At 39.9% G+C, this 20724-nt stretch overlaps 3 protein-coding genes across 5 annotated transcripts; 1 reads left to right on the forward strand and 2 right to left on the reverse strand.

Annotated features, from left to right (window-relative positions):
* The first annotated feature begins 1292 nt into the window (after window positions 1-1292).
* zgc:92664 (uncharacterized protein LOC436695 homolog) lies at window positions 1293-4411 on the forward strand. Of its 2 annotated transcripts, XR_009935139.1 has the most exons (6): window positions 1293-1582; window positions 2037-2131; window positions 2704-2915; window positions 3135-3236; window positions 3461-3676; window positions 3901-4411. XR_009935139.1 is itself a non-coding variant. In XM_062516819.1 (5 exons), the coding sequence occupies exons 1-5, from the start codon at window positions 1562-1564 to the stop codon at window positions 3523-3525; spliced, it is 495 nt and encodes a 164-aa protein (XP_062372803.1). In that variant the 5' UTR covers window positions 1293-1561; the 3' UTR covers window positions 3526-4411. The 2 variants fall into 2 exon arrangements, 1 of the variants encoding a protein (XP_062372803.1); XM_062516819.1 differs by having other exon boundaries at window positions 3461-4411.
* A 1441-nt stretch (window positions 4412-5852) lies between these two features.
* si:dkey-6n21.13 (P2Y purinoceptor 3) lies at window positions 5853-10542 on the reverse strand. Its single transcript, XM_062516820.1, has 2 exons — window positions 10336-10542; window positions 5853-9533 (listed from the first exon to the last, which is right to left on the reverse strand). Exon 2 carries the CDS (start codon window positions 9395-9397, stop codon window positions 8123-8125), a length of 1275 nt encoding a protein of 424 aa, XP_062372804.1. The 5' UTR covers window positions 9398-9533; window positions 10336-10542; the 3' UTR covers window positions 5853-8122.
* A 698-nt stretch (window positions 10543-11240) lies between these two features.
* si:dkey-6n21.12 (schwannomin-interacting protein 1) lies at window positions 11241-20366 on the reverse strand. Of its 2 annotated transcripts, none has more exons than XM_062516823.1 (7): window positions 19964-20366; window positions 15985-16205; window positions 15454-15563; window positions 14946-15012; window positions 14464-14610; window positions 13885-13993; window positions 11241-13525 (listed from the first exon to the last, which is right to left on the reverse strand). In XM_062516823.1, the coding sequence occupies exons 2-7, from the start codon at window positions 16186-16188 to the stop codon at window positions 13425-13427; spliced, it is 738 nt and encodes a 245-aa protein (XP_062372807.1). In that variant the 5' UTR covers window positions 16189-16205; window positions 19964-20366; the 3' UTR covers window positions 11241-13424. The 2 variants fall into 2 exon arrangements, with proteins under 2 accessions (XP_062372807.1, XP_062372806.1); XM_062516822.1 differs by having other exon boundaries at window positions 15985-16241.
* Window positions 20367-20724: the final 358 nt, after the last annotated feature.

A 20724-nucleotide genomic window follows, 5' to 3' on the forward strand; every position in this document is an offset into this window, starting at 1 on the left:
GACAGATTGTGAGCCACTGGGCCCCCCTGCACATCCGCAAGTTGGTAACTAAACCAGATCTGGGGAGGATCTGGGGAAGACATTTTTGTGAAAAATAACCGCTTAAATTATGATTTCATGGAAAGAAATGCATAGATTGAAACCTATAAATATGACGTAACAGATATTAGTTTCAAAATATTAGATGTAGGCTATATAGTCAACAGATGTATCAACATAACTAGGTTATTTGACTGAGGGGCCTCATCAGGGGTGGAGAACATACTGGTGACTACGGAAAGGCCAGGGCTTCAGGGCCTGGGCCTGGTAGGCCGTTCAGTAATCCATCAATGGGTCCAGGTGTTTAATCATCAATTGAAGAACAACCTTCCATGCATTCACGATGCATTGGGCAACGCACCCAGTCCTTTCCAACCCTGGAAAGAATTGTAAGGATATTTTAGAGACAAAATACTGGCCTATACATTGGTGATTCTGCCAGTGCAAGGACTTTGGGCCTTTGAACTTTTGAAATTGACACACATTGAACATCAATAGAACATTAATTTGTCGCAGTGTAATGTAATGATGAAAATGTAATGCAACTTTTGTTTTGTCTTGAATACATTATGATGGGGTACATTTCCATGCCTTGAGAATATACACTTCCGGTCAAAAGTTTATGGCAGCCTAATCTGAAAACTGCTGATTAGAAAAACAGTGCAGCTGATCTCAGCTGGTAGTCTAATGGAACTAACCACCTAATCATATAACACATCCTGAGACTTCATTAACTAAATGGCTGTAACATGCAATAAACCAACGAAAGTACCATCGCGTCTCTTAAAAAGCTCTGTGCATTTATATTTTATTGTGCCTTGGGGTGAGTTCAAGTCAGACATTGTAAAGCCTTTGATCCAACGCAAACAGAGGTGCGTGCCGTGAACACTCTGTTGTTGCGCTACCGTGACTTAAAAGGAGGTTGTTTGCTTTTTTTTCCAGTTTTTCCATGCCTGATGATACTGATACAGGCCTAGGCTAAACATCGTTTTCATTTTCTTTTCAACTTGTCATTTTTATCTTTAATCTGTAGGGTGGATACACTATGCTCCTTGCACACGCAGCTGATAGGATGGCACTTCTGACACACCCACTAAACGACAGAAAACTACCTCAAAAGCCTATCTTATATTGTTGATCTTGTACACTGTTTACAGGGAAATATAGCAGAACGGTGCAAAACGTTTTGACTTTGAACTTGCACCAGAGATGAGTATTTTACACTCCAGACCAGTAGGTGGCCGTAAAGGGAAAACTTATTCTTCGGCAACAAATACAAAGTAACGAGAAGGACCGCGCGTTTGCGACTAGCGCTCGCTTCATGTAGCTCACACTTATTGAAGCTATTTTTAGTGATACATTGTTATTTATTCTTTTCCGTAAATACTTACTTGCAAGTTGTGGGAACATCTCTAGGCTGTCGAATTTAGCACCTGTCTAGGTGCTTTGCTAATGCAAAGACGATTTAGCTTGCTAGTAGCCTTGGCGTTAGAGCTGTACAGCATCTTTTCTTCAGGAGACAATGACCTCCGCCTCCACGAAAGTAAGCCATACAAACTCAGTTTTGTTGACAAAGATGTTTAGATGCTGTACCTCCTAACTTTTGGATTATTTGTGGGATACATTTCAAAGCTCTTGTCAGCCATGCAGACGACTTCAATTGTAATTCATGATAACGTTACTAGAAAGTGTTTGTGTAGGCTATCTATAGACGATAATTGTAGATAACGCGTAATAATGAGTTTCAAACTAAACGAAAGATAGTTTAGTTATCTGGGTTAATACGTCGTAGACTACACTTGCTAAGCCTATCTTAATGAGTTTGTTGAATTTGCACGTTCATGTCAAAGGAGTTTTGCATCATGTCCTCTGTTGATGTGTGTGTAATGTTCATAATAATATCCCTCTACAGGCGTACTTTACACTTAATACGTTATAATGATATTAGTATGTTAAGTATTCACAATATGTATTCATGCTTGCTTCTGCTATTTCAGGTGGGAGAAATCTTCTCAGCAGCTGGTGCTGCCTTTACCAAACTGGGTGAACTGACAATGCAGTTACATCCAGTGGCTGAGGCCAGTCCAGCTGGGTGAGTTGCTATAGGCAAGACATGATACTGAAATATTCAAATGCCATACATACACTTTGTTCAGGGTAGCAGAAGTGGTGGCCTTACTTAAGAAATGCGTGAATTGTGCATGTCTCCTCTGTAGAGGACATATTGGTGGTGATGTTACCTGGATGAAAGTGAGTGCAAAATTAGTCAGTGAGTGATGTAGTGAGAGATGTGATGAGTGAACGCACATCCCGACTCTTCAAGAGATACTAGAGACTGACGCTATACGTAACTTTTGTGTCCTTGCTGGTACGTCCACCTCACATACTGTTGCAAGTTCAAATTCGACCCTTCTGCAGGACTGAGCACAGTATAAGCTACTCAACTCAGGTTGCATGTGCATGTTAGATCTTTAGGCTTTTGTACCACCTGGATTTAATATTGTGTAGATGGTGTAGGTGTAGTTTTTGTTGTTGTTGATGATTCATTTAAGTAATGCATAATGAACCTTTTTTTCCCTTTTGCATGTCTCTGAGTTGTGACTGCAACATTAAATGTGTGTTTCACGTGCAACTAGTAGTGATGGATAATGTTTGCAAATACAGGGCTCAGGCCAAGACACCAATCAAGAGGAAGCTGTATGAAAACAGTGGTGTCCCTCTGTCCTCTGACTCCCAGAAGAAAAGTACCAAGAAGCCTCCGCCTGCTCCAGCTCCACCTGCTGTCATAACAGTACCAGCCTCTCAAGTCGTCCTGACGACAGGAGTTCGAGGATCCTCCCCGGCACACCCCTCCATAAAAAAACAAAAGACTGCAGGTAAGCATCATCTCATAGGTAGATGTTTTTAAAGCCACACTGTTTAGAGAAACTTACTGAATGGGTGCAGAAGAAAATGCATTTAGTTGAAGAACATGAAATAGAAGAGATTGTTTTTCTGCCCTTTGAAAAGTGTTTTCAATTTTTTACTTTTCAATGCAGTACTATCTTCCCATTTACTTTTTTCATTGTTATTCATGGTTGTTTATGTTCCGACAGATGTCACTCTAAGCGCATTGAATGATTCGGATGTCAACAGTGACCTGGTAGACATAGAAGGTCTCGGGGAAGGCTCATCTAAGAAACTTAATTTTGATCAGGGTAAGGTTTTTTTCGGTTTGTGTGGGGAATAGGAGCTAGTTTAACTTTCAATGCATCCCCTCTTAACGGTGGGGTGAACTCCCGTTCAATCAGTCACTGTAGATTTTATTCACTGGCTCCAGAGCATCAGAAGGAAATGGTGTGTAAAAAGTGCTGTACTGGAAGTTAATTTCCTTCTTATTTTTTTTTCAGACACTTATGTACTGTTATTTGTTATTTTGCAGAGAGCCTCAATCTTGACTCCAACCTGATCATGAATTCTAGTGATCTTCCCCTGCTGTCTCGTTGAGCCCCGTCACCATTGCAGTCCTGAGGGGTATCCATGTGTTTCCATCAAGCAACAAACAGACGTCATCTACATACTGGGTCTCTATCCGTTGTTGTCTCCGCAGACCTTTTGTGTACTTCATCGTGGGCACCTATCATGCTAAAAATGGATGGTATGTTGCCAACATTTTGTGCAAGAAAATTCTTTTTTATATTACAGTGTACATAAAAGCGTGTGTAATTTTAAACTGGAATTGAAAGTTGTAGTCAGTTGTAGTGTAAGAACGGCCTTTGGAATTTCCTTGTATGGATGAAAGTGCAAGATTAGCTTTTGATCTTGAGCTCTTCGGAACTCATGGGTCATTTTAAATACCTAAAACCTGTCTGAAATTACAAGGTCAACTTGGAAGGACCTATTGTCACCATCACTGAAGGCTACAGATGATATAATATATTTTTATTCTAACAGTTGCTAAAATCATTGTACCATCTACACGAGATATTTGTAAAGCTGTGTTAAAATGTGTATTTAGCTTTAAAGACACTGGTATTTTGTCATTGCTGTGTCCTTAAAAGGCAGTGAAGAAAGGGCCCTAGAATATATTTTCATTCATTCCATTGTAGGACAAGTTATCATACTTGTCCACTCAAATATGTACCGCTAAACAGGTGTAAACATAATGTAGAACCTTTTTATTGAACATTTCAGGAAGTTAAATGTATAATGATCCAAAATACCTGAAATGGTATTCAGGTTAAAAACACACAAAAAGCAATTACAACAATGATACAACAATGTAACTTACAATTATTTTATTTTGTTTAAAATGGTCCCACAAAAAAATTGTTGTGGGATAAGATGCACAGTCATTTTGAGTAACAAATAAAGTTTTTTTTTAAAAAATGTATCCATGTTTCTGGAAAGCTTACTTTCTGGATTAATGTACATTCTTAAGGCAGTCCTTCTCCAAAAGTGTTGCACCTCTGAACAAAAGAATACAACTGATTAGGGCTGCAAAAATGTATCTGTTTGTTGTCAAAGTATTGAATTAATCACCAGCTATTTTGGTGTATTTAAAAAATATATATAAAATAATAATATAAAAATATAATCTGCTTTACTTACTTAACTGTGACACATGGACAAAACAAGGGATTTAAGGACATAATCTTAGTCTTTGGGAAACACTCATCATTTTATTGATCAAGCATCTAATCGATAAATCAATAAAATAGTCAACAGATTAATCAACTATGAAAACAACTGTTAGCAATCCTATAACTGATATTCTGTCATCAGCTCAGCGTAGTGTGTCCAATTCAGCATTGAAAACTGTGTGTGTCATCAAACCTGGCGCAGTTAATCACTATAAGAGGTAGACCTGATGACGGGAAGACCTGATTACATAGTCATCATTATTGAGTCAAAGGTCAGTGACCATGGTTGAGGCACTCACAGACTACTCAGCGACTTGTGATGTGAAGAAGGCGGTCTAGAAGGAAGCATGGTGTAGACATGCTTTGCAATAACTAATAACTCGATAACTAATGGAGTTAATCAAAACATCATTTTGGGATGCACTGACCGTTTCAGTCCTGTGAATAAGCATGGCATATAGTTACGCATTTATAGTTCAGACTAAAATACACTAGCTGTACATTTGGTTCAAGGGTGGGTTAAACCCCATAAATAGGTTCTTAGAGGTTCTCAGGAGATATCACGCACTCACTTTTTTCATGAAATCCTTTCTTTTTCAATAGGAAGTCTACTTAAGAGCCTGTAAAATCACAGAGTGACTAAATATAAATGGCTATCATGCAGACAAATACTCGACATACTGTACACATATCTTTTGGAAAAAAAAAAAAAAAGGTGAGATTTTGCCCCCCCAAGTGGTAGCGGTGACCCAGTGTGGCTCCTAGACTTCAACATGTTCCCTGTGCTTCCCTGAGCTTCCCTGAAGTCAGCACTATGATAACCGTGGAGGAGAGCTGCTACCAAATACTTTTTATGCAGAGGAGAGATTTGTGTAGTGGCATGTAGAGTATGTCACGTTGAATAGCTCAATGTATGATGATTTAGTGTACAAAGCCAATGCTGTGTTTGATTTATAATAGAAATAGATGTTTAACTCTGTTTCTTCATTCTTGTCCCTGAGGTAAAACAATGATTTTTTTTTATATCTATAGGCTCGTGTACAAAATTAGTACTCTTTACACATTTTTTCCCCCCAAATCTAGGGACTTATAGGAAATCAACGATTATGCAATATAACATTTTTACATATAAGGATATAATATTTTTAATGGTTGTCACACCGACTTGTTTGTCTTCCACCTTATCCATCCATCCCTGGCTATAAATGATACTTTTCCAGATATTAATTCCCAAACAATGTTTTCCCAGATTATGTGTTTTTTAGGTTGTAATGATAATGATAACATCAAGGGGTTGGAAAAATACAAAGACATAGGATTTGATCAGAGATATTTTTACAGGTCTTGGTTTAGGGATCGCTTTGTGATCTACAAACAAAATCTGAGATGGTGTAGCAACAACATTATAAGATTTGACACTGAATGAGCCAAACATAGTTGTTTATTCATCTTCAAAGGAAATACATGCCCATGTCATCTAATTACGATCAGTGAAGAAGATGTTGGTTATGTACAAAACTGCCTCAACCATGTTCCACTATCAAGGTATGATGCCCACCCTGTATCAGATAGCAGTTTTGATTGGTTCCTGAGATTTTGGTTGAGGTGGAGATCAGTTTCAATGTGACGAAGGTTGAAAAGGTCCATACATGTCTGGCAGAGCAAATGCAATGAGCTCTGACATGTGTCTGGTTCCCAGGCTAGCTTTAAACTATTATGTTATGTTTATGCATATAGTTCTTAGCAGAGGCTTTTGTCCAAAGTGACTTACAATACAATAATGACACCAATAAACATGACATTAACATTAGTATAAACAGTTTTAAGTCAAGTCATATAGCTAACATAAAATATTAGTAATATACTAAATAGAATTTAACTGAGTAATAACAATAATCCAGAGATGTAAAGTAACTAATTAGAAATACTTAAGTAGGTATGAATGTGGAATGTCTGTACTTTACTAGAGCTTTTATTTGTCTTCCTACTTTTACTTTATACATTTTTAAAATTAGACAGAGTTAAGGCCAAGCAAATATAGCCAAGACATAGCACACCAAGGCCTATGTGGGCTGTTAAGGAACTAAATTAAATACACATTTTGTGTGAAGTAAATGCCTTTCTAAACATGTTGGATAAACTTCATTGTAGGCCTATAAAAGGAAGCAGCATTGGAAAATGAATGACAGCCATAACTTTGTTCAGTATTCGAAGACATTGTGTATGAAGTGTAGGCACTAGGCACCATGTTTTAAGGTGCTGCATTAACTTACAGTATAGCCTATCCAAAGTTCTGACTGCTTTCTTTTTCATTAAAAGCATAGCAAGGGTTGTCACCCCACCTGGCCTCGAAAGCTTTTACTGTGTACTTCTACTTTCAGTACTTAAGTATGTTTTATAATGGGCTTCTTGTCATACTCTTGTCATAAGTATTTAACTGTAAATAATCGATACTTTAAGACTTTTACTTAAGTGGTATGCTTATACTGTAGATTACTTTTACTTTTGCTTAAGTCATTTTCAGAGAAGTAAATATCTATTTATACAACACTAATCATAAACATATACAAACTCTGACTCAAGAGAATTAGTTAGTTTGATGCAAGGTAAACAGAGTCTTTTCACGTTTTGAAGACCCCAAAGCTGTCGTTTGCTAGAACAAGGGGCTTTTGGTAAATCATTCCACCAACAAGGAACCACAGAGGAAAAGTTTTGACTGCGACCTCTTAGTGTTGATGGAAATAATAAAGTCTTATTCTCACTGTTTTTACAGGATCACTGTTTAATCGGTGTGTAAGAACGTTATTGTCTTTTAATTACACTAGCCAATCCGTTTGGTCAAAAATTGATTAAGCATCAGGAAGTTCTAACTAAGTTACCCATTATAATAAACTATTAGCGAGTAAGCTCCGACTTTAGATAGGATTGGACAGGAGAGGACAGAGGCTCAGTTATCACCCAGGTTATTAGCAATCTGGGTTGTGCCCACTTTGGGGGCACACCAAAATCTACCCCAGTTGAGAAGTAGGTGCAGAAGACAATTAAATAACTCGGAATACTTAAATAGCCTAAATTGTTTAATTTTTAACATGGTGTGCAAATCAATCAAAAAAAAAAAAAAAAAAATTCTAGTGCTATTAAAGCTTCCCGTTCATATCCAAAAACTATTCCCATGACATGGACACAGTGTGTCAAGTATCATTATGTAGCTTATGACAGTAAAATTTAAACAATTACAATGCATTTCACACTTTCGAAAACTACAAAGACTACTAGCAGACCAGACGAGTATATTTTCAAAACGTGAAGTTAATGTTTCTCTGAATTTGGTCTGGTCATTGTCCACAGCGACATCCCAACACCTTTTAAAACTTTGTCAGGTTTGACCTCTCACCCCTGATTGCCTTCCTGTTTACTGGTCTCCTGGACCAATGCACTCGTATAAGTTTCCCCTACTCCTCTTACGGCTGACCTCTAAATATGTCAGCCTCTGCTTTTGGTTCATTTCCCTTGTTATTAATTGCTTCATCACCACCTTCCTCGTCCTCACCTGCTCTTCCCAGCATTCTCAAGGGCCAGAGCAGACCGTGTTGGTGTTGGACAGGTTCTGGGTTTGGGCAGCAAGGAGAACTCTTTTCCTTGGTGAGGAAGTAAAGCAAGGCGTTTAGCCAGGCGTTGAACGAGGCTAATGGTCTCGTGATTTTGTAACAGATTGAGACCATTCGCATGGTGGTGCATTCTACGCGGTTTGTCACTTTCAGAATCAAGAAAATGGTGCGGGTGACATGGAAAGGGAAGAAGCACAGGGCGAAAAGGAGGGTGATGGTGATGATGGTTTTGATTGATTTTCGGCGTCTGTGCACATACGGGGAATGTGCGCCCAGAATGATTGACATTCCCTCCGCCCCAGACATCATGCCGCCTCCACGGCCCCCTGCCCCGCCGCTCTTTTCCGAGCAGGGCTGGGATCGCAGGGTCCTAAAGATAGTCAAGACCACACGTGAGTAGCACCAGGCGATAATGCTGAACGGCAGAAAAAACCCTAGCAGGTGCAGTGTTATTCCATAGGGCACGTAGTCCTGGAACTCCTTGTCGATGGCGTCGTCCCAGCAGTTCTGGAACCCGTCCGCCTCGCCGTTGGCGCTGCCCCCGTTGGCAGCCGGCCCGGAGCCGGCCCCCTCCCCTCCCCTGGGCAGGTACTGCGTCTGGGCGAAGCGGAAGATGGGGCAGGTGAGCGCAAACACCGCTGCCCACACCACGACGCAGGTGCCTTTCACGGCCCGCTTGGTCTCCAGGGTGATGGTTTTCATAGGGTGGCAGATGCCCAGGTAGCGGTGCACGGAGATGCACGTGAGGAAGAAGATGCTGCAGTAGAGGTTGAAGTAGAAGAGGAAGCGCACCAGGCGACACATGAAGTCCCCAAACACCCAGTTGTCTTGCATGATGTAGCTGGCCACCAGGAAAGGCAGCGAGAGGCCGTACATGAAGTCAGTGGAGGCCAAGTTTACCATGTAGATGAGGGAGGCGTTCCAGCGCTTGGTGTGACGGAACGAGCGGTACAAGACTATAAAGTTCAGGGTTATGCTAAAGATGAACGTGAACGAGTAGCAGATTGGGAGAAATATGTACTTGTACGACTCGTCGATGTTGCAAGGGGGAGGAAGGGATTGGTTAAGAGATGAGACGTTCACATCTCCCTCCCTGTTGAGCAGGTCCACACTCATGCCGGATGTCATGTTCACCTTGTTCTCTCACGTTTGCTGGCAGAAGATCTCAGTCTCATCGTTCTATCTCTTGAGCTTTGACTCCAAGTTCCACATCCTGCTCTTGACCTCCGTCTGCCTGTCCCTTGTAGATCCAAGATAGGTGAACCTGAAGCAGCAAGATAAACAAATAACCGTTATCGTCGACTAAATAACGTTCCTATTACGTGATAAGCGTGCAGTGTTTATTATTCATCTTGTTTATTGACTCTACCTCCGCTTACCTACCCCATGTATCCCCCCCATTCACTTTCTTTCACAATCTCTGGTTTTGTTTGCAATACCCTGTGAGTATATGCTGCTGATTCAGTCGCTTTACACTCCATTAACTCTTCAATCAGTAACCACACTTCCCCTGGATATGGTCATCCCACTATGCATCCTCTTCACTGCTCCTCCATTGCCCTAACCCTCATATGCGAGCACACACACCCACACACACACACACACACACACTCTTTTTGCCCTATGCCCTGCTTCCAAACACAAAAACTGTCGCATGACCAACGTCATCTGTCTTACGAAAGATGAATCGACTATCACCAAGGCTATGCTCTAGCATGCGTCTTAGTCTTCAACTAAGTTCAGCCCGTATGAGCACAAAACACACATCTATTTTTTGCTTGGCAGGAGATTCTGAGGAACATATGACACGGCAAGAGCGTGGCCGAATGTTCAAACTTACACTGCATATGGCACAGGAAGAGGATTTGTTCTCTTGAACAGTCTCATTCAACTTGCAAAAATGGAAAACAGTTTCAGCCATTTATTTATTCATAGTGTGTGGCCATCAGATAATCATTTCAATTTACAATTTATCTAATGCTGCAATAAATTCTTTCCCGGCCACAATTAGGAGCACATAAATACCTGTATCACTTGACATGGCGACTGTGTATCTGTAATCCTACCTGTGTCCTTTGTTCCACGTTGTTCCACTGTCCTCCTGGTAAAGCCAGCAATGCTCCCCAGGCTGGTGGATAGGCAATTTTTAGCTAAACAAATGGCGGCGGTTAAACCCAGAACAGGTTTTGGGCCGCAGAAATGGTGTCCTCTTGGTTCTGCCCCAGTCCTTCACTCAAGACCACCACTGTGCCTCCCAACGAGCGCACGGTCACAGCCTACCGTACCTATTCTGGTACATCCCTCCCTCCTTCAGTTGCTCACGAGTGGCCCTCCCACCGTCTCCAGCCTTTCCTCTGTTTGTGCTGAGTCGTGCATTTGAAAACCATGAAAACTTGCCAAGGTAGCTTGGGCAAAATACACACAAACACATGAAAGTTCATTCGGTTTTTTTCTGTTATCAACTTTACTTTGAGTAATGGGTAATTTCTAACTGTTTAGAACAAATGGACGTTTTAGTTGAAGTAGGCTAGAACATTTGTGGCAGGAATCAGAAGAGCAGATGCCAAATGTGTTTCATGGCCATGACTGCTCATAAGTGCTTGATTTTTAAATAAAGGAAGAAGTGAGAGGGCAATGAATCAGTTCATGAATATGTTCATGAATCATGAATATGTTATGTTCAGGAATATGTTGGGGATTAAAACGACATATTCAAAGATACAGTGGTATCTTATGGCAAAAACTGAAGCACAGTTATTGTAGGGGGAGTAACCCTAGCGCTATGGGTCTTGAAATAGTAGGCCTACATGAAATTATGTATGTAGTGGTAATATTAAGGCAATTATGAATACATGTAATTGCTCCCAATGTAAATCATTTTAACATAATATCTTAATTTCTGTTACAAACATAACTAACATATTTTATGACCATACTACCATGCTCACGGAGTACTTTGTTAAAACGTCTTATTTATTCAGTGAGTACAAAACAGGGCAGTACAAATTATTGACAATAACATATAAATTCAGTCATAACCTGTTTTCCCATGTGTATACCCACATAAGCTGTTGTGTTGCCCCAAAATAGTATTGGCCCACATCTTATCATGTAAGCCATAGCAAAGAGACGTGTTGGCTGTGGCAGACACACACAGAAGCTTGCATTAGAATGAGACAGTTCCTCAAAAGAAGACTGTATGAATAGAACATATAGAATGTTGTAACGACTGCACATAATATTACAAGTCAAATAAAACTGTTTGCATTCAAACAATACTTTGTTGAAAGGAGAAACAAAAGGCACATAAGCTGAGACAATTGTGTAAACAAATACACAATTATTGGCACCCCTAGAGAATCAAAAACAAAATGTTTCAAATGTCAAAATGGCAATGCTTTTTCCACTTTACTCCTTAGTGTCTATGAACTTTCAAGCAGTAATCAATGACCTCTTGTTTCACTGAGGTATAAAATAAAGTTGTGACAAGGTGACACAGAGGCCCTTGCCATTTTTCAACATGGGAAAGACAAGAGAATACGTTCATTTCAAACATAAGGAAAGTGTGTTGACCTTTGTCAGACATGTACATAATTCAAGACATATATCAAATAACAAGATGTTCCAATCAACTCAAAATGTGACAAACTTGCTTGGACATAGATTATCTTGCCCCCATGGACAGTGAGAAGGCAAGAGAGGCGCATAATTTCTTAAGGACAAAAAATAACCCCTTAGTGACATAAAGTCTCCAAAACACTTCATAAGTGACCTCTGTGCTAATAGATTATTTAGAAGGCACGTCTGGAAAAAAGTCTTTCCTGTTATTTAATCACACATGTTAATGGCTAGAGTTACTGATTGCTACTTGATGGACTTTGTCTGGAATTAGATTCTATTGTCAGATTAAATTAAATTCAAGCTCTCAAGGTGGGTTTGGCGTAAATAGAAGAATGTCCATACTGAAAAGAACTCAATGCCCATGATACATATGGTGGACAGTCGATGATATTATGGGGCTGTTTTATGCAAAAGGCCCTGGGAACCTCATTACTGTGCATGGTATCTTGAACTCCATGAAAAACCTGAAAATGGTCAATAAAATTCTGTCAGTCTCTTCTAAGACACAGAAAAACAGTGAGGTGTGCCAAAGAGGAAAAGGCACAAGAGTGGACGGACGCTGGACTATCCGGAGAGATTTTGTAAAGAGGTTCAAAAAGAGTCTCAAAACCCTTGCTTTGTATTCTCCAACTCACAAGGACAAAGGAGATACATTTGCTTCCCTTCAAGGTAGGACATGTCCTCACTGTTTTCATTGTACAAATTATTATTATTATTATTTAACTCTTTTTACTCAATTTTACCAGGGGTGCCAATAAATGTAGATGGCACTGCAGATGTCCTTTGTTGCATTTGTCCTGCAGCCAGCATCATTTTACAAAACTAAAAACATTGACAGTGGTAAACACATTCCACTGGTTACAAAAGACCCAACAAAAGATTATGACACATCTATACATCAGAAACAAGGAAGGTCATTAAAAAATATTTGTGTTTTTAAATTGGCAGATGATACAAAAGGTAAAACCATCTTGAAAATAAAAGGACGTAAACAACACATTTTTGAAACACATAATAACAATAACAATAATAAAAAAAAGCCAATGTTATTCCCTTATGTAATACACCTATGCTCAAGTAGTAGAAAATAAAATATTGTTAATCCATTCCCTTTATAGCATATTTTCAGTCTTGGTTTGAATTTTTTTTAAAAGGCAGGATCACAGGATGACAAGCAGGTTTGAAGTCTTTGAAGTCAGATTTCCCCCCTGTGTCTTTGATTATTCTTGGTCAATTCTGCAACTCAAATGCAATACATTCCAAGGGCATTGAAGGTGGCCAGTATAACCAGGCGATGAGGTAATTTTCCAAGCATGTCGTCTCTTGTGAATCTTCCAGAAAAAGAATACAGATTGGGGATTAATACGGGGCCGTGTGCCCAGCAACATCATGCAGCGGACATTCTGAAACAGTTCCCTTATAACGATATGTTTAAAAAATACTGTGCAATCCCAAGTCTTTAAGACTGATTTAAGCTTTTCACAGTAACATTTGTGTTGTTTGCTCTAGCAGCAGTTTGGGCGCAGACAGCATATCAGAGTGCTGTCATGTCTTGCACTTCCAGAAGCATGGCGTCCTGTTCCGTCCTCAGCTGGTCCCGTGTGAGAAGGCGGCCAACAAGCTCTGAGCTGAGGTCTGTGAACGCACCCACAAAAATGACAACATTCATCAGAATAATACCACCGAGACAAATGCACCATTCATCAGACAGTAAACATTACTCAATATCTGGAGATGCTCCAGTGGACCAGAATGTCTCATAATGTGGATATGTGTTGGACGTATGAAGGCCTCTAACATATGTCGCAGAGAATGATAATATATTGTATATTGCTTTCTTTAAAATGATTTTTTTAAATCATATGACTGTTGCGAACAATTTGCACAGCATGGTATTGTAAACCAATCAAGTACTCCAGGCTAGTCATGCCATTAACCCAGTAGTCAGCATATTAGAAGGGACATGCAGTTATATTAACTCAATAGTGTCTCACCTTGAATGTCTTTGCTGAGAGAGGTCCGTAATGCCACGAGCTCCCTTAGGCTGAGCTTCTGCAGCTCCCTACGGTCAAGCGGCTTCTTCAGAATCTTGTGTGAAGAACTCTAGCAAAGAAACATACAAGAACATTTTTTTTTTAAACATAACAGTTAAAACATATACCATAGGAATAAAATATAGTCAAAACCTCAAAAATCCCACAACAATATATTGGAGATGTCATGACAAAGTACATCAAGGGCTATTTTCCAAAACACTAACACACCTCCCATTTCTGTTGAAGAACATACATACTACACACCTCCTGTTTCTGTTCAAGCGCGCGCACACACACACACACACACACACTACACACCTCTCATTTATTGTTCGATCACGCACGCACACACACACACACACACACACACACACACTACACACCTCTCATTTATGTTCGAACACACACACACACACACACACACACACACTACACACCTCCTGTTTCTGTTCGAGCACACACAGACACACACACACACACACACACATACACACACACACACATATACACACACACACAAATACACACACTACATACCTCCCGTTTCTGTTCGGTCCACAATTTATCTCTGAGGGCATTCAGAGCAGCTCGGACTTCCATCTTGAAACCGGTCGGCTTGCTTTTATTTATAGAGGCATTTGTTGAAGCTGGCTGTGCAGACTTCTTTCCTGCTCGCTTGGACGTCTTCATGAACATGATCATAAAAGAGAACAGTGCGTACAGTATGTAAAACAGCATGAAACAGCAGACATCTTTCTTGCTCCATGTCATAAAAAAATATTGCAATTACACTGGCAGAAAAATGTATATATTAACCAGGAATTTAAAAGTTTCAAATGTAGGCTACTGTCATGCACTTCCATGATAATGGACTAAACTAAAAATGCATCATCACAATCATAAACATCATCACGGGAGCCTGGCTGGCTAGAGTCGGTTCCATATGGGCAACATCACAAACACCTTGCAACAGATATTATTAGCAACTTATAGGAAAGAATCAAAGCAGATTATCTTACTTGTTCCTCTTCTTCCTCCTCACTCTCACTATCATTGATGAAGCACAGCTGCAGATTCATATGACCCCTATGGAGATGCCACATGAGATTTCCATATACTGTACATGTATACATGTTGTACACATCTAGCCAGCTCTTTATACTATGTTTATACTGTGTTTACATGCACACAATGCACACAAAAACAATTACTGGCAACGATAACTAGTCACGGGTAACTGGAATAATACCCTTAAGGTGCATACTGTACATGTTTTGAATTGAAGAAATCAGACTATTGACAAAAACCTAGGTGTGTTCAACAGATTTTCCATAAACCGTAACGGAAGTAAACTGACAATGACAATCGGTTTATTCCGTTTACATGAGCACTTGAATAACCAGATAACGGCAAAAACCTGATAATAATCAGCTTTATAGTGTGCGTGTAAACACACTCATTATGAACCAGACACATTAGGAGTGTACTGTAACGGTGCCACTGGAGTAACCCCCGTATGTATCCTACCGTGATGTTAGAGCAGACACACGGCTGTTGAGGTCCTCTCCATCCTCCCAGGTGTCCCGGTGGATTCCAAGATCTTGTCCCTTTGTCCAGTCTGGGAGTTTTGCAATACCCTGGGAAAGGTCACAGACACAACATGTTGACAAACTGCCAAAAACACATAGCTGATCAAGTGCCGGAGGTACACGGACAGTCTACATGTTGTAATTGAAGCTGTAGGGCCGTATACTACCATTTGCACACAAGACCTTTTTTTGCGTGTGTCCAGTTATGCACTTTTGATTGACACACATCATCCCCATAAACGCTCCAATCACACCCAAAGTGCGTACATTCAGAAATAATGCATACCCAACAACTGTATACTCAAATATTGTGATTTGTAACATGGATATTGTTAGAGGCTATGTCTAGGCTGAAAAACATGTAGTTGTACACTTTCCTTTTACTTAATCAAAAAAGAAACAAAAAATATAGTACTTCTAATGCTAAAACTGAAACATACAAATTGAAATGCGTCCAAACAATTCCAACCTCCTTTTCTCTCCTCTCTTCCTCCTGTTTCTCAAGCTCTGCAATCCGTAGGCTCAAAGCTTCCCAATGCATGATGGGTAAACCAAGATCGTCCTCTGCGTAGTCATTCTGCCACACTGGTGCTGCGCCCTCTGAGTCTTCCTCTGTCTCATCACTTTCTTTTTCTTCTCCTCTCTCTCGCTCTTGCTCCTTCGTTCCCTCCATTTATCTTCCAAGGGTGTCTGAAGGTTTAGAAAGCTCACAAGGTGAAGGAGTTTCTGTGAATGAGATGCATACATAGTATATAAGTAAACTTCTCTCAGATTCAATCAGTGTCTGTCTGGGAAAATAAATGAAGAACCATCTTCAATCAGATGTTATGAAAAGCACTGGATTCAATTTATATATATAAAAAACTGTATCGAGGGTCCAGTTTCAGCACAACAAAGTAAAATTAATATATCAGAAGCTTTTCAAAGAAATTGGCATCCCTTGTTTCCTCCATAATTTACAATGTCTCACACACTCAGTTATATTAAATCTCTCTGAAACACAAGGACAAAGAATACAAGGACAAAGAAAGGTACACGGAGATACTACTAAGCCACTTATCAGATAAAAAGACTTTGTAGCTGTGTGATGTGAGAGAATTTAATCATTGGATGGATGGCACCACCAAGAGAATGCTGGAGATGGTAGCAGTTTGCCCTGAAAGGTGAAGTGCAAACGACGCCTGTGCTCTACTACTGTGCGCTCTACTGAAGTCTGCTGAACAGATGCCAAGGCCTGCACAGATGTCAGACTCACACCACACACACACCACACAAAAGAGATGAACAGGGCGAGGTGATCCTCTTATTAACTCAGGACTGTCGCTGTTCAGACTTGTGCATCTCATCATCGTGCCACTCCTTGTGACTCCATTGTTGCTGGCAGAGGATAAGAGGCACTGGCTCCAGGAGAAGGTTCTACTGGGTGCTTGTATTACAGACAAACTCTAGTACACCGTCTCAGTCTCAGATATGGCTGTTCTTTTGAAATTTGGCATGCAATGGCAGCCACCTGCAGTCAGTACTTCACTGATGCAGATGACAATTGCTAATATGATTTGAGAGAAGTAGCAAGTAGCTAAACGTACATAGCCATCCATTTTCTGGTTCTGTTTAGGCTGTATAGGTCTTTATTAAATAATTAATATGTAAACGTTTTTCATTAAATATGATAATTGAGTTTGCTAAAATTGGGTGTGGTTGTTGAAAGTTGCACATTTAGTATCTGGTGAATAAAATGATAAATGATTGTAGAATGAAAAAAATGGAAATGCCAGAGTGATGATATACTTATGAGAGCCATGGTGTCATAATTATCTGGTATAGCTAGTTAATAAAATGTTAACTACCTAATTTCAATGTGATGGACGATTAAAATTGTATTCTGCACAGCACCTAATCATGGAGCATAAATCGAAGAAGGCCACCTTCAACACAAAGTTCTGAGAAATTATGTGTGACTGGGTTTCATAGAAACCTTTTACACATAATCGGAATTGTTTCTGACTCCTTTTTCACTCCTGTAAACAGCAGTTGCTCAGAGCTATTTGTACTGTATACTGTACTGTATACCTGTGCTGTAATCTGGTATGTGTACATGCTGTACTTCAATCTGAAACAGCATAATTTCAATCAATTCAATCTGAACTGAAAACCTTGTAAACATCGCTAACTTTTGAACAAGGAAAGAATAAAAACATTTGTATGTAGAACAAAGCACTCCAACAATTCTAAGTTAGAACCTCTGCAGTTCCGAACTGCTGAGGCCCACAGTAGTTGAGAAACACTGATGAAAAACTGATGTTGAGTCCTCAAATACAATAGGGCTACTGTTGTGTATTAACAACATATAAATATTCCTGGCAAACATTTGTTTCATTATTTAATGCAAATTGCATTATCAGATGATATAGATACACTAACCATGTAGGTTTTCAAATCTGATCTGATCGAGTTTGTTGAAGCGGTTATTTAACAAACACTCAAAAAGACACACAGCTTTGTGAAGAAGTGGAGGCCATGGACCGTGGTGTGAGAGAAATCATGGTTTAAGCAAACACTTAAACCATGTAAACACTTAAATAAACACTGTTGCCCAAGCTGATATAGCCTATAGTGACAGTTGCTGACATTTACAGTTTGAACACAACAACATGGCTGTAAGAGTTTTGAAAAGATGTCGCATTTGGATCAGTTTGATCTTGACATACTGTAAGTAATAAACAAAAAATCATGACTCATATGTTGACAAAATCATGAATCATGTTGACAAAAGCACCCAATCAAACAGTCTCTCAATGCTCATGCTTATGGGCCTGTTTACATTGTTTTTTAGAATGTATTTTGGGTGATCTGATCACAAGTGGTCAGCCAAGAGACATGGCAGTACGTAGAGAAGATGTACAGCCAGAGGTGTTGCTGACTACCGTTTAGATTCCACTACTGCCAACGTCATCTTCATTGGAACTCCCGTTGTCCAGAACACATCAGAATGTAGCCTACTTGCCGTTAACACTAGATATGTGGTCAATGTCGGCAAGTGGTTTGAGTGATCAGATCACAATGCATCTTGGTGATTGTTTACACTTACATTTAGAGCTGACCACTTGGGATGAGATCATCAAAGATACATTTCAGAAACAAATGCAAATGGAGTCTTTGTCCTCTCATAGTCAGACCAGTGTTAAGTTTACTGATGATAGGCTACAGTGGCTATGGGCCTCATCAACAAGGATAAGACAGAGGAGGTGAAGAAGCTGGTCAGCTGTTGTTAGGCAAACTGTCTATCCAAACGTCAGCAAAAAACAAAAAAAAACAAAGAGCTGGTTGTGGACTTCAGGATGAGGTAGCAACAGACGCCCCGCTGATGACTGATGTAACCCAGAGTGATTCGTTTCAAATATGTGGTGGTAGATATGTCTGAGGCCCTGACCTGGGCTAATCAGGTAAACATAAGTCAGGCCACTGCAGAACCGTGTGCACAATATTGGGCAAAGCAAAACCAAATTTCGGCATCTGCATTCTGAGTCAGATCTGAATGATTGCGTACAAGGACTGATACATGGTCTCTGCTCTAAATTAAGATTTGAATTGCATCATAGTAATTCAGGGTTCAACATCAGCAATGGCCCACTGCAGGGCAAACAAAAGAGAGTGATGGGGAAGTTGATGGGCCAGTCATCATCATGAGTCAGCTCAGCTCACCTGTGATGCTAACTGGTTGAAGCTAAGCATGTGAGGCTACTAAAATAAAAAGGGAGCACATTACAGGGTAATAATAATAATAATAATAATTAAAAAAAAAAAGCTTTGTGTAAAAGTAACTTTTCTGGGCCAGTCCATTCCACTCATCACAGGAACTGTTTAGTTTACTGGAAATAGGCAAGCACTTCATTAGCCGGAACTGAGACTCAGGAGGAAGAGGTTCTTCCAGGAATTAGACTCCTCATGGATATGCCTGCCATATTAATACATAGGCTACTCAGGACCAGGCCTGCTGTGCGTCTTGCTGGGGCAAGTGACACGTTACCTCTTGCTTTTTTACTGCACTCAGTGGTAGCTACATATTTTCTCATTTTTGAAGCCTGGCCAATTAAAAAAAAAAAATAGAGATAGACTGACATGTCATCTAAGGTGTTCGGGGGTAATCTTGGATCAGATTATCTATGCCAGTGGACATGAATTTAAAGCATGCCTATTGGCTGCACATCTTACTAGTGTTTTTCAAATGTTATGGCCTTGCAGTGTTCAGTTGACCACATCTACAAGGGCTATTTACATTTACATGCCAGAATGAATAAAAACGAGAGGACATGTTATCCGTTTCCCATAGTTAACTAAAAAGATCTCTAGGCCTGTTGGCCAAGTTATAACTTTGTAGCTACGCAAGGGAGCCTGTTACATCGGCAAGCACAGTAGGCTAGCTGTCTTATGAAACTGAAAATTCTTACCGTTATTCGACAGTGATCCTTATGACTCAGATTTTCCACTTTGCTTCACGGGGAGGTCTATATGTAAGATATTTGTCTTTTTCATTATTTCCATTAGGTTACATCGGTTTTCAAACTTTTGCCTTTTTTCCTTGGGATTGTTTCCTGGTGTCCGCTAGCCTACACAATGCCAACTCCTTTTCCTCCTCAATCCTCGGCGTTTCAGTTCTCCAAGTTTCAAGTTCTTCAACTGAGTAGACCTAGTCTACGTGGCATGAATCCTTAACTTTTTAAAAAAGAATAAAGGCCTACTTGGGTCAAGATTAAACCAGAACAACACAACGAGTAGTCTATGTAATTTAGGCTATTGCAAATGTAACACTTCCTAACAAAGACAGTGTGAAGACTTAAGGAATTTAACGGGGTTTCGTTAGGGGTGGAGATTAGATAGAATACAAGGTGTCAGATTTCACTCCTTTGACAGACAGCAAATAAGCCTGTCCTGGGTTAGCCTACTACTCAATGGCTAAATAGTGATACAAAGTATGATGTGGTCCAGATCAGACAGATATTGGCATCACCCAGGGCGACAAAACTTCAGTTGTAGCTACCATTATTCATAGTAGCCTACAATTTTCTAGCAATTTTGAAGTGCTTGTTCCAAATGAATTGCACCCTGCTCTCTCCCTCCATCTTTTCCACCCACTCACTCTTCACTATCACTCAATCTTTATCTTAAAGTTTTCCTCCATCTCTTTTTGTTTTTTAAAACAGTCAGTGCA

Source organism: Sardina pilchardus, chromosome 16 (assembly GCF_963854185.1).
Source record: "Sardina pilchardus chromosome 16, fSarPil1.1, whole genome shotgun sequence".
Classification (NCBI taxonomy): domain Eukaryota; kingdom Metazoa; phylum Chordata; class Actinopteri; order Clupeiformes; family Clupeidae; genus Sardina; species Sardina pilchardus.